At 34.5% G+C, this 12,394-nt stretch overlaps 1 protein-coding gene across 16 annotated transcripts in view; it reads left to right on the forward strand.

Moving 5' to 3' along the window:
• Positions 1-12,394, forward strand: part of ERBIN (erbb2 interacting protein) — a 96,020-nt gene that overhangs the window by 44,748 nt on the left and 38,878 nt on the right. For all 16 annotated transcript variants that reach the window (XM_084880800.1, XM_084880801.1, XM_084880804.1 and 13 more), the window contains exons 7-13: positions 1,682-1,738; positions 4,787-4,850; positions 7,357-7,431; positions 8,074-8,218; positions 9,395-9,467; positions 9,770-9,899; positions 10,218-10,333. In XM_084880800.1, coding sequence (XP_084736926.1) covers positions 1,682-1,738; positions 4,787-4,850; positions 7,357-7,431; positions 8,074-8,218; positions 9,395-9,467; positions 9,770-9,899; positions 10,218-10,333 — 660 coding nt within the window. The remainder of the gene's footprint in view (positions 1-1,681; positions 1,739-4,786; positions 4,851-7,356; positions 7,432-8,073; positions 8,219-9,394; positions 9,468-9,769; positions 9,900-10,217; positions 10,334-12,394) is intronic.

The raw sequence follows: 12,394 nt of genomic DNA on the forward strand, positions 1-12,394 counted from the left end.
TTAGACTGGGAGATCTTACAAAATACCTTCTGGACAAAGCATGGTGGTGGGGCCGAGGTAGAGGCAGTTAGAGAGCAAGAGGGGAGGGCAGTTGTGGGTGATCAGGCTGGTGGGGGGCAGTCATTGGGGGTAAGCAGATCAGTAGGGGGGCTGAGCAGGATGTCAATAGGGGTCAGTTGGAGGGGATCAGGACGGGGGGAGGGGCAGTTTGGAGTGAGCAGGCCAGCAGGGGGCAGTTGGGGATGTGCCCACTGGCACAGGGGGCAGTTGGGGGTGATCAGGCTGGTGGGGCAGTTGGGGTTAAGCAGGCTGGCGGGGGGGGGGCATTTGGGGGCAAGCACACTGGCAAGGGGGGGCAGTTGGTGAGCAGGCTGGCAGGGGGGCATTTGGGGGCAAGCAGGCTGGCGGTGAGGGGGAGTTTGGAGCAAGCAGGCTAGCAGGCAGAGTGGTTAGTGGCTATTAGGCAATCAGGCAGGCAGGTGAGTGGTTAGGAGCCGGTAGTCCCTGATCCCTGTAAACCAGCAGTAGGACATCCTTCAAGGGGTCCCAGATTGGAAAGGGTGCAAGCCAGGCTCAGGGGCACCCTCCCACCTCACCTCGTGCACGAATTTCGTTCACCGGGCCACTAGTATATAATAAAAGGTTAATGTGCAAATCGACCAAATGGCGGAGTGACCGGTCACTATGACACACTGACAACCAGGGGCAGACGCTCAGCACAGGAGCTGTCCCCTGGTAGTCAGTGCATCCTACCAGGAGAGCGCCGCTCAACCAGAAGCTGGGCTCACAGCTAGTGAACAGTGGAGGTGACAGGAGCCTGGACTGCAAGAGGGTGCAGGCGGGGCTGAAAGACCCCTTCTCTCACACACTCACACACACACACACACACACACACACACACACACACACACCAGTGCACAAATGTCATGCACCGGGCTTCTGGTATTTCAGTAAAGAAAAAAATAGTTCTGGGTAGTGTTGCAGCCCAATGACTACATTGTCATGCTCCATATATTTATATACATAAACATATTTGCATGTGTTTCTGCACATAAAGATAAAGGTTATATGCTTGTTGGATTCCTCTTCTGTATCTGACATTTGGACCATTTTTATTTTTATTGAAATATATTTGACACATAACGTTGTGGAAGTTTAAGGTATACAACATGTTCATTTGATATATTTATATACTATGTAACATTGCTTTGTAGCATTAATTAGTAACTCTGTACCACCTAATCTAATTATTTTCCCTCTAAATTTATTGGGAAATGCATCTTAGTAGTGTTGGAAGATATCTCCTTTTCCATGTCTCCTTGTGTTCCCTTATAGTTTTCTCTCTGAGCCAAGCTCTGGAGTTGAATTATTATTCAGAGATTCTTAATAATTTTGGTAGGTATTTTCATAGGCATAGAGTGCTCTAGGTTTGGAATTTAGGGACAGTCACTTTGTGCTGTGAATATGTCTGGAAGTATTTATTCCCCTCCCCCTCCAATAATTCTGAAGAGCAGAAATAGCCTTTTATTAGTTGGTATTCCTGTGTAATTTTTAATACAGTATTCTGCATATTGTAATTACACAATAAATATTGATTGCTTTAAAACTTCAGAGTATGATATTAACTTGTTAATTCTTTGTCTTTGTCACAGATACTTGATTTGTTTTCTTTGTTTTGCAGATTAACTAAACTCCAAATACTAGAACTTAGAGAAAACCAGTTGAAAATGTTGCCAAAGTAAGTAGAGGTGCTATACTTTGTAAAATTTAATTTAGAATTTTTAATTAGGTCCTTACAGAAATATTTACTTTTTAATATCTGAAATGCAAGTGCAAATTATTTTAAAAGACTGGCATTTGTGGTCATATTTATATTAGTTGTGGTCAGTGTAAAAATCTGTGCATCTATATTTGGCATCTATATAGTCTCTGGAACACAGTCTTGTGTGACAAAAGTCAAAGTAATAAGAATGTAAAACCCGCTTGAGTCCCAAATAAAAGTCCCAATTCTTATACCAGAACTCTTACATGGTACTCACTAGAGAAATTCAAAGGGTCTTCATGTGAAGTCTGATAACTATAGTTCTAAAAGCCTATCTGGTTTTCCAGTCTATTATAAATGAGAAATGAGGTGAGGGCCCCCTACTGGTAAGCAAACATCAAGAAGAGATGGCAGTCCAAGAGCAAATAAGATAAACAGATCTACAAATTCAAAATACACTGTGCAGTCTGCTCATTTATTGTAGAAATGTCCTAAAACATCCTGAATTCATTGCTACTTTTTTTTAATAAAGTTCATTGGAACCACTTTCATTTATTGTACATATTGCGTATGGCTGCTTTTGCTCTGCAGTGGTAGAGAGAAGTAGTTGTGACAGAAATTACATGTAAAGATTAAAGTATTATCTGCCCCTCTATATAAAAGAAAATTTTGTTGTCTCCTGTTACAATTTGTTTGTCAAAGTTAATTGTCACCTCTTCAGAGAAGTATCTCCAGTTTCCTAGGAATTAGTTGTTCTGTTTACTCAACTTCCGGGCACCATGTTTACTTAATTGTTATATGACTTTTACCACACTAGTCCCATTTATTTTTATACATTTCATTCCCTTCTTACCTGACCAGCATATGTAAATATGTATCTTGTGCTCATGTACTTATAGCTTCTTCCTTCCCCTAACCCCCATGACTATAATCTGAGGGCAAAGAGCATAACTAGGTTTTTTTTTTAATATATATATATTTTAATGATTTCAGAGAGGAAGAGAGGGACAGAGAGATAGAAACATCAATGATGAAAGAGAATCATTGATGGGCTGACTCCTGCACAACCGCCCCTGGGGACTGAGCCCACAACCTGGGCATGTGCCCTTGACTGGGAATTGAACTGTGACCTCCTGGTTCATAGGTCGATGCTCAACCACTGAGCCACGCCAGCCGGATGAGCATATCTAGTTTTGATTCACAAAAGACATCATGTATTCAGTAATTGTTTAGTGCAAGAATGATTGGCATTTTTATAGTGATAGTTGTGATTATAAATTAAGTGGGAATTAAAGTTGTGAGTATAAATTAAAGTGGGAATTAGACTAAGGTTTAAATATGTTACATATTTGGTATTGTTATTCTATCCTTAATTCAAAACTTGGACTTTTTTCTAAAAGGTTTGAATACTCAAAATGTAATTTAATTACTGAAATATCCTACAGTTAATATGATCTATCTGATCATAAGGACTTTACTGATTTTAACTCAGTGAATTTTAACTCCTTAGCTTCAAATTTGCAAATATAATCATTTTCTGTTTGTTTATTTATGACTTATGATGAGAACCTTGGAAGCTTTACAAACTCACATCAAATGTCAGAGCAGTGGGAAAGCTGTTTTAGATTCATAGTCAAGGGAAACTTAATACCATCTTAATAGTGGAGGGCATGTACCAGTAACACAAAGGATGTGACTTTTCCTTTGAGACAGAAGAGAAGATAAAAATGAGTTAAACACAAAAGAATTTTAGAGGTAAATATGAGGAAATTTGAGGGATATTGTTTCTACTTTCTTCTTGAAGTGGGAAGCTGGATCTTAAATGAAAAGAAAATGTAATAAAAATAAAATTGTGTGTCTTAGGTAGATTTTTGAGGAGGAGGAGTAGGACCAAAATTGCCAGTAGTAGCTAGCTACAACTTGACATTATGTATTTTAGGACCTGACATTATATTTCCTCTTTTTATTGAATATATGTGCATTCACATTTTCCTAAATCAGTTTTAAAACAACTTTCTAAGGATGTCATTTCTAATGCATTGCTTCTCTTTTTGTTCCTTCTTTTGTAACCTCCCCTTGTTGATATGATTAATTGGTACAAGTGAATTTTCGGTTATCTTGTCACAGCCCCTCTTTACTTTTCTGAAATGTCCACCTGATAACAGTATTATGGACCAAGGAGTTAAATATCATAGCTTCTAATCTTTCTTGAGAAAGATCCTGGAAACACCTTTTGCTTTGTTATGAAGCAAACTAGAACTGGCTTATAGATTTCCTGGGACAAAGACAGATAAGAGTAAGGGAAGTGAAATGTAGTACCTCATAGTATCTGAAAACAGACATCAGTAAATCTAAGTTAAATAAAGCAGCATTGAGAAAAATTGCTTTTGTGAGATGAATTTAATTAGAATTGATACAATGGCATATTTAAAATGAAAGCATTGAGGAAAAGTAATGTTAGGTTCATAACACAGTGACATTACAAGTATGATATGTGTTTTATATTTTTTTACTAAAAAGCCAGAAAAACATTTGTTAGTTTATTTACTAATTACTGTTTCTAATATGTTAAATTTCCAGCCATGATAGAATTGCACATGCACATTTTCTTTCATACTGTATTTTTACTGTAACTTTTTCTATGTTTAGAAATACCATAGTGCTCCAGCTACCTAGAGTATTCATACAGTAACTTGCTGTATAGGCTGTAGCCTAGGAGCACTAGGCTGTACTATATAGCCTGTAGGTGTAGTAGGCATAACTATCTAGATTTGTGTAAGAATACTCTGTGATGTTCAAATAATGGCCAAATCATCTAACATTTCTCAGAACATATTCCCGTCATTAAGTGAGACATAACTGTATGACGACTTCCTTTTCTTAGAAAACTATTTTTATTTTGTCAACATATGAAAACTATACATAAGTAGAGATTACATAAGAATGTTTTACACTATTCTTTTGAAAGCTTCCATGTAATTGATATTTTGTATACTTAATTCTTTATTAATCCATTGTGCACAGAACCATGAATAGACTGACCCAGCTGGAAAGATTGGATTTGGGAAGTAATGAATTCACAGAAGTGGTAAGTTCTCACCAGTCATACTGTCCATAGTCTTATATTTCATCAAGAATAAAATGTGAAAATTAATGTATTCTCTGAATTTTTTAAAGTATGAAATTGGGTAAAGATAAACACAATTTTGAGAGACAAGATATGAAAGTTCTTAACAGAGAAAATTAACCAGATAGAAACATTTGACAGGTGTGAGGATAAAAGTTAAAATTAACGAAAAACCCATGTACAAAAGTAACCAAAAGTTTTTAGGCATAGGGAGTAGAAAGTTTGAGAGATTGTAAGGGAAAACAGTTTCATCAGACTAGAATGCATGACAGAAAAGTGCTACTTCTGGACAAAATTCTCAGGGGTATTGCTTAGGAATTTATTCAGTGCTAAAACTGAATAAAATTACTTAGTAGCTAAAGGGAAAATATTGAGTGAAACAACGGTTATTGTTGAGTTGTTAGTGAGATCTCTGGGTTGTTTCTTGCTTTGTATACTAAGTGTACTATGATACTGAATAAAAAAGGAAAGGAATATGTAAGCAGTTCTTCAGCTTTAGTCATTTCTCCAAGAGAACTCAGAAGTTTGCCAGATATATTTTTTGAAGAAGTTACTTAAAATGTTTACATTATGTCTGTGAGTTTATTTTTTTTTTTTAATTGTGGTAGATTTCAAATGATGTGTTGAGAACAGGAATTCTGCAGCACTGCCAACTGCATGATTGCCCTGTGGATATTGTTTTGTACATTTGCTCACTAAATACACTCAGCTTCTCAGTGAGGCTTTGGGTACCTCGTTTTATCTTAAAGACTTTCATATTCTTATATTTTAATTGAAGGTGATTTATGATTGGTTTTACTGTGTGTTTTGGAAGACTTTACTGCTTGTGAAAAATATATATTCTATGCTTCCCAAATTAACTACTGTACTCTCTCGATATATGTTTTATATGTATTAAACTATTTCCATATTAACTTCGAAAATTCTTTTTTTTTTTTTTTTTTTAATATATATTGATTTTTTTTACAGAGAGGAAGGGAGAGGAATAGAGAGCTAGAAACATTGATGAGAGTTCTGGGGATGTGCCCACAACCAATGTACATGCCCTTGACCAGAATCAAACCTGGGACCCTTCAGTCTGCAGACTGACACTCTATCCACTGAGCCAAACCAGTTTCAGCTGAAAATTCTTAATTATTGTTTTTTTTATGAATCGGCAGCACTCAGAAATCATTAATTTTTGTACCATTTTGGTCTTCCAACAATATATATACTTTATAAAAAACATACTGTTAGAATTATAACAGGTAAAGCTCAAAAGGAATTTTTAAAATATCCATGTTGTACCTAGAATTCTTACCAATATTTATATGTTAAAAGTAAATCTGAATGATAGCTTTTTATATATTACTGATGTTATTATGGTGATTAGATATGTTGGTACACGATGCCTTCATAGTGTCAGTGATTGGACACAGGCTTGTGGGGTAACAAATACCTTTGAAGGATGAATTCAGAAGAGTCTCCAAGGGTGAATTGAATGCCCCTGGTCAAATTTTGCCTAAATACCAAGGACCACTGCAACTCTGATTGATCTTTTGGGTCCTCAACATTATATTATAAACAATCTTCCACCATGTAATTACTGGGAGTTTAAAATAACTGGGCCACTCGGTTGGAGTGTCGTCCATACACCAAAAGGTTGTGGGTTTGATTCCCCATCAGGGCACATACCTAGGTTGTGTGTTCCATCCCCAGTTGGGGCACATATGGGACACAACCGATTGATGTGTGTGTTCTCTCTCTCTCTCTCTTTCTCTGTGTCTCTTCCTCTCTTTCTAAAAATAAAAATAAAAATATCCTCGGGTGAGGATTAAAAAATAGTAATTTATAATAATAAAAGTATAATATGCTAATTAGATTGGACATCTTTCTGGACGAAGCCAGGGCTGCAAGAGAAACCCGGGTCCAGGTGCCAGAGGGAAGCCGGTGCCAGCAGCCGGGGAAAGGAAGGCCTGCTCTTGCACGGATTTCGTGCATTGGGCCTCTAGTAATAAAATAAAATAAAATAACAGAATGCACTTAACGTGATTATGCCATGGTTTATTTACCTTTCCCTTATTGTACGTTTAAGGTGTATGTTGCCCTACTTGTTTTTTTCTTTCCTCTTCTTAATAGCCTTCATGTTTTACAGGTGATGATTGAGAGTAGTTTTTTATTGTACTCTTGAAAGCAGTGGCACTTTTATTTTTTTATTGTATAAATACGTACATCTGTTATGTAATCAAAAGCTTACATGAATGTTATTCAGTCTGCTGTTAGGGATCATCTATCTTTGTGTTCTTCTGTAGTTGTGATATAGAGGGAAAGGCTTGACTCTCAGCTCTGCTTTATTTCCTCCTCATTTTTTAATTTTAAATTAAAAGTTGTCATTAGACATTCCCAGGGGCTTTTTTGTTTTCCCCCCCAAATCTAAACATCCAAGTAAATAATTGTATTCCTTCCTCTTCCTTCTAAATTCAAAAAGCCTGAAGTACTTGAGCAACTAAGTGGATTGAAAGAATTTTGGATGGATGGGAATAGACTGACATTTATTCCAGGGGTATGTATGTCAAATTTTAAATGGCTTTCCTTACTGTTCTGTATCCTTTGCAGTTTTATTAATTGTATACTTTGAAATCATTTTTACTTGGTGAAAATATGGATGGTTACTTAATTCTCAATATTATTAAATAGTTATATAAACAACTTTTTATTGTTAACACATAGTTAACTAAAATCAGAAATTTTTCACGATAAATAAACTTTTGTAAAATAGTCTTTTTTTAATACCATGCAGTGTGTCCTTCTCAGTGCACAATTGACTTTGTAACCTAATTCAGTTTGCCCATGGATTTGTTCAAGTAGAGTATTTTTCATGTAGTTTCTGTCTTATCAACTGACATTTTGTTCATTCCCACACCTAAAGCATAAGAATCCCTGTATGTGTTATCTCCCTTGTCAGTGATGAACAGCTGAGTTCCAAAGAAAAGTATATGTCCATTGCTGCTCTGCTGGACTAAAATTAGTAGAACTTTTAGCTTTATTACTGAATACATAACTAATGGTATATTTTTAAATTGTGTTTCCTCTCTCATATAAAACATTTAATTATAAGGTATAACTTGGTATTAGGTCCATTACCTAAACGTTTTACAGATTATTTACTGTTGATAGTCATTCGGTCTTCTTTTTTTACTTATAGTTTATTGGTAGTTTGAAACAGCTCACATATTTGGATGTTTCTAAAAATAATATTGAAATGATTGAAGAAGGAATTTCAGCATGTGAAAACCTTCAAGATCTCCTATTATCAAGCAATGCACTTCAACAACTGCCTGAAACTATTGGTTTGTATTGCTTTGTAATTCATTTAATTAATTTTTTAAAAATATATATTTTATTGATTTTTTTTTTTTTTACAGAGATGAAGGGAGAGGGATAGAGAGTTAGAAACATTGATCAGCTGCCTCCTGCACACCCCCCACTGGGGATGTGCCTGCAGCCAAGATACATGCCCCTGACCGGAATCGAACCTGGGACCATTCAGTCCACAGGCCGATGCTCTATCGACTGAGCCAAACTGGTTTCGGCTGTAGTTAATTTTTAATAATGTAGAATCTGAGAAATTAAGTTTTTGCCATTGTTGAGATAGTTTACTGTACTGCTGAAGTCACAAATCTTACTTAAACTTTTCCTAATTTACTCCTTTGTTGATGTTATTGTATTTTTTCCTGAAGGAACTTCATTTTTATTACTGTAATAAATTTTTTTTAAAGAGGTTAATTGATCCGATCTTGGTTTAATTTTTTATCATAGCCCTTAATCTGATAACTCTTTTCAGTCTTCATTTTAGACTCACAAACACGAGAGACCTGTTTAGCAAATTTTATGAGAATCTATTTATTCATCTAGTTGCTTGTCTGATGATGCATCAAAGGAATTAAATAATTTTGATTAAAGAATCAAAAAGTTAAATATTGGCTTCTTTGTGATGATTAAATATAAAACCAAAAAATATTTTTACATGTTTTTCCATTGAACTACATAGTGGGGTTTTTTTTAGCTCAGGTTACATTTTTAAAATTCCATAATTTATTCAGTATGTTTATTTTAAAATAAGCTCCATTTTCTTGCTTTAGTATTTGTTATTCATAGAATAGTTTGTTACACACCTATGAAAGCTAACTTCATACTACCATTTCTTTAATTTATTAATACCACATTTGTATTACATGTTTTTACTGTGCATGGCATTATTTTAAGGAGGAGGACTATAACAGTGAACAAAGCAAACAAAAAGTCCCTACTCTAATGATGCTTACATTTCAGAGGGAGTTAAATAGGTAAATATACACTAACAATTAAAAATAAATATATGCTAAGGGAATAGAGTGAAGGGGTTTGTATAGTATTGCCGGGTTAATTAAGAAAATTTTATGATTAATGTCAAATGTCATTTGTGCTCACATTAACTTGCTTATAGTTCAAGCTGGAAAATTGTGTATTATTTCTTCCCTCAATAGGTTCATTGAAGAATGTAACAACTCTTAAAATAGATGAAAATCAATTAATGTTTCTACCAGACTCTATTGGAGGGTAAGATTTTTGTGAATTAATAAAACTAGAAGATTTTACTTTAAAAAACATGCCATATATATTTTCAGATAATTGCATAAATACAGTACCTTCTAAAGGAGATTTCATAAACATTTTAAAAAGCAACTGATTGCAGGTTGGGTATATTTATAATAAAGATAAATCGATTTTTTTATTGGTGAAGTTTATCTTAGTGGAGACAGTTTTGCTAGTTTCATTAACTCAAGTTCAAAAGTTCCTAGGTTCTTAAGTTTTGGGTTATAGATAAGAAATATTTTTTAATGCATTTTTTTTTCTTAAAGGTTAGTATCCATAGAAGAACTGGATTGTAGTTTCAATGAAGTTGAAGCTTTACCTTCATCTATTGGGCAGCTTACTAATATAAGAACCTTTGCTGCAGATCATAACTTCTTACAACAGTTACCCCCAGAGGTACTGTATTCTAACTTCCTTTTGAATTTTCATTTTTTTTCTAATTATTTATTATAGGTATCTAGTATGGTTTTATTTTCTTTCAAAAATAATTATGTAACTAAGTTATTTTGTTAGCTACATTGGTTTACAAGAAATACCATAGTACCTTTCTTCATACATGAAAATTAATAAAGGGAAAATATAAAATTAATAAAGGGAAAATATTTACTATTATAAATAAGAAGAGTATTTTTCATAACTTTTGAAAATATTTTACTTATGTCTGTTTAGCAGAAAGCCATATTTCTGATCTCCAGTTTTATGTTTCTCTTTCAGATTGGCAGCTGGAAAAATATAACTGTACTCTTTCTCCACTCCAATAAACTTGAGACACTTCCAGAGGAAATGGGTGATATGCAAAAATTAAAAGTCATTAATTTAAGTGACAATAGGTTTGTAATATGTATTCATTGTTTTTTTTATAGGATAAATTGATTGGATAAAATTGAAGTTTCAAATAGAATTTTTATCTGAAATAATGATGTAACTTTACCTGATTTTAATTATATATATTTGTCACAGTTCTTTTTTTCTAATGTTTTTATTGATTTTTAAAGAGAGAGTCAGGGAGAGGGATAGAGTGATAGAAACATCAATGAGAGAGAAACATCATTGATCTGCTGCCTACTGCACACCCCCTAGGAGGGACATAGCCTGCAACCCCTGACTGGCAATCGAACCAGTGATGTCTTGGTTCCTGGGTTGATACTCAATTACTGATCCACACCAGCTGAGCTTCATGATTCATTTTGTGTTGACTTTAGTTATGCAACCTTTATTCTCTCCTTTATAGCAAACTTTTTTATTCCTAAAATCAGATCTTCACCTTAAAACTGCTATTGAGCAAAGCAGCTTTTAATGTAATCTGCTTTTTGTATTTTTCTGAGCAGAGGTGTGATTAGACACCCCTCATATAGCTTGAACAATGTAGCCAAGGTGTAGAGCAGATAGATCACGAGGGCTGCTAAATTGTAACAAAGTTTAAGGTAAGAACAATAATTTTCCCAGAGGTAAAGGTAAAATACAGTAGTCCCCCCTTACAGTAGTCCCTCCTTATCCATGATTTCACTTTTTGCGGTTTCAGTTACCTGCGGTCAATTGTGGATCGAAATATTTAATGAAAACATTCCAGAAATAAGCAGTTTATAAGTTTTAAATTGTGTTCTGTTCTGAGTATCATGATGAAATCTCAAGCTAATTCAGAGCATGAATCATCTGTTTGTCCAGCATATCTACACTATATATGCTACTTGCCCTGTTCATCACTTAGTAGCCCTCTTGTTATCAGATCAACTCTCGCCATATCACAGTGCTTGTGTTCATGTAACCCTTACTTTATTTAATAATGGCCCCAAAGCACAAGAATAGTGAGGCTGGCAACTTGGATATGCCAGAAAGAAGTCATCAAGTGCTTTCTTTAAGGGGAAAGCTATGTATGTATTGGGGGGAGCGGAGTGGAAGTAAATACAGGGTTTGGTACTATCCTTGGTTTCAGTCATTCATTGGGCTCGGGTGGGGGTGGAACTTATCCTCTGTGGAAATGGAAACTTCTGTAATGATAAAAGAATGTTTCCATAGCATTTTTACATTTTGTTTTAATCGTTTCTTATAAATTATTCAAAACAATCCTATGAAATAGTATAACAGGTATTCCCATTTTGAGAAAATTAAGACTCAGATTTAATGAGCAGTGAAAACCCACTTTTCTGACCAGATAGGATATTCCGACTTACTTTTTTTTTTTTTTTTTTTTTAAAGAAGAACCACTGCCTTAAAAAAATATATTAAATCTTTGTTTTAGCCCATACATTGTACCCTAAAACTAGGGCCCGGCCCTAGGTTCCAACAAATTGCCTTGGAAGATGGGTACAAAAGAGTAGATAAGTGTAAGACAGAAGGTTTATGTAGACATTCTATTTTAAATAGGATTCTATTCTAATTTAGCATTCTAATGAGTTTTATATTACTTTGTTTTTACTTGTTATAATGTTAAAATAGTACTCGAGTATGAAAGTGCTGGCTCACAATGAAATATAGATCAGTGCAGTTTCTATAACAAGCTGTCACTATGAGTGCTTCCTGTAACACTTTTTTCTCTATAAATACAAATAATACATCCAAAGCAGTTTTATGAGACATTACTTAATGTGTTCTTATCTTTTCATTAAGGTAAGGATAGTTAATATTAATTCTTATTAGATAATTTTTTGAGGTTATTGGATTATGCATTCCCCCTCGACCAAATTGATTCAATTGAAGAATTGTATCTTAAAAACGGATTCTTACAAAACCAAATAATATTTTGTTTTATGTCCCATTCAAAGATCTATATTGGGGTTTTTTTCCTGAATTAACTATTTTTCTCCTATTCTCGTATGCAGTACCATGACATTTTTTAGAAAACCATTCAATTTACTCTTGTTTTAACATTTCTCATGTTAAAATTTAATTTT

The sequence above is a fragment of the Pipistrellus hanaki genome (assembly GCF_964339955.1).
Source record: "Pipistrellus hanaki genome assembly, chromosome: 4".
Classification (NCBI taxonomy): Eukaryota; Metazoa; Chordata; class Mammalia; order Chiroptera; family Vespertilionidae; genus Pipistrellus; species Pipistrellus hanaki.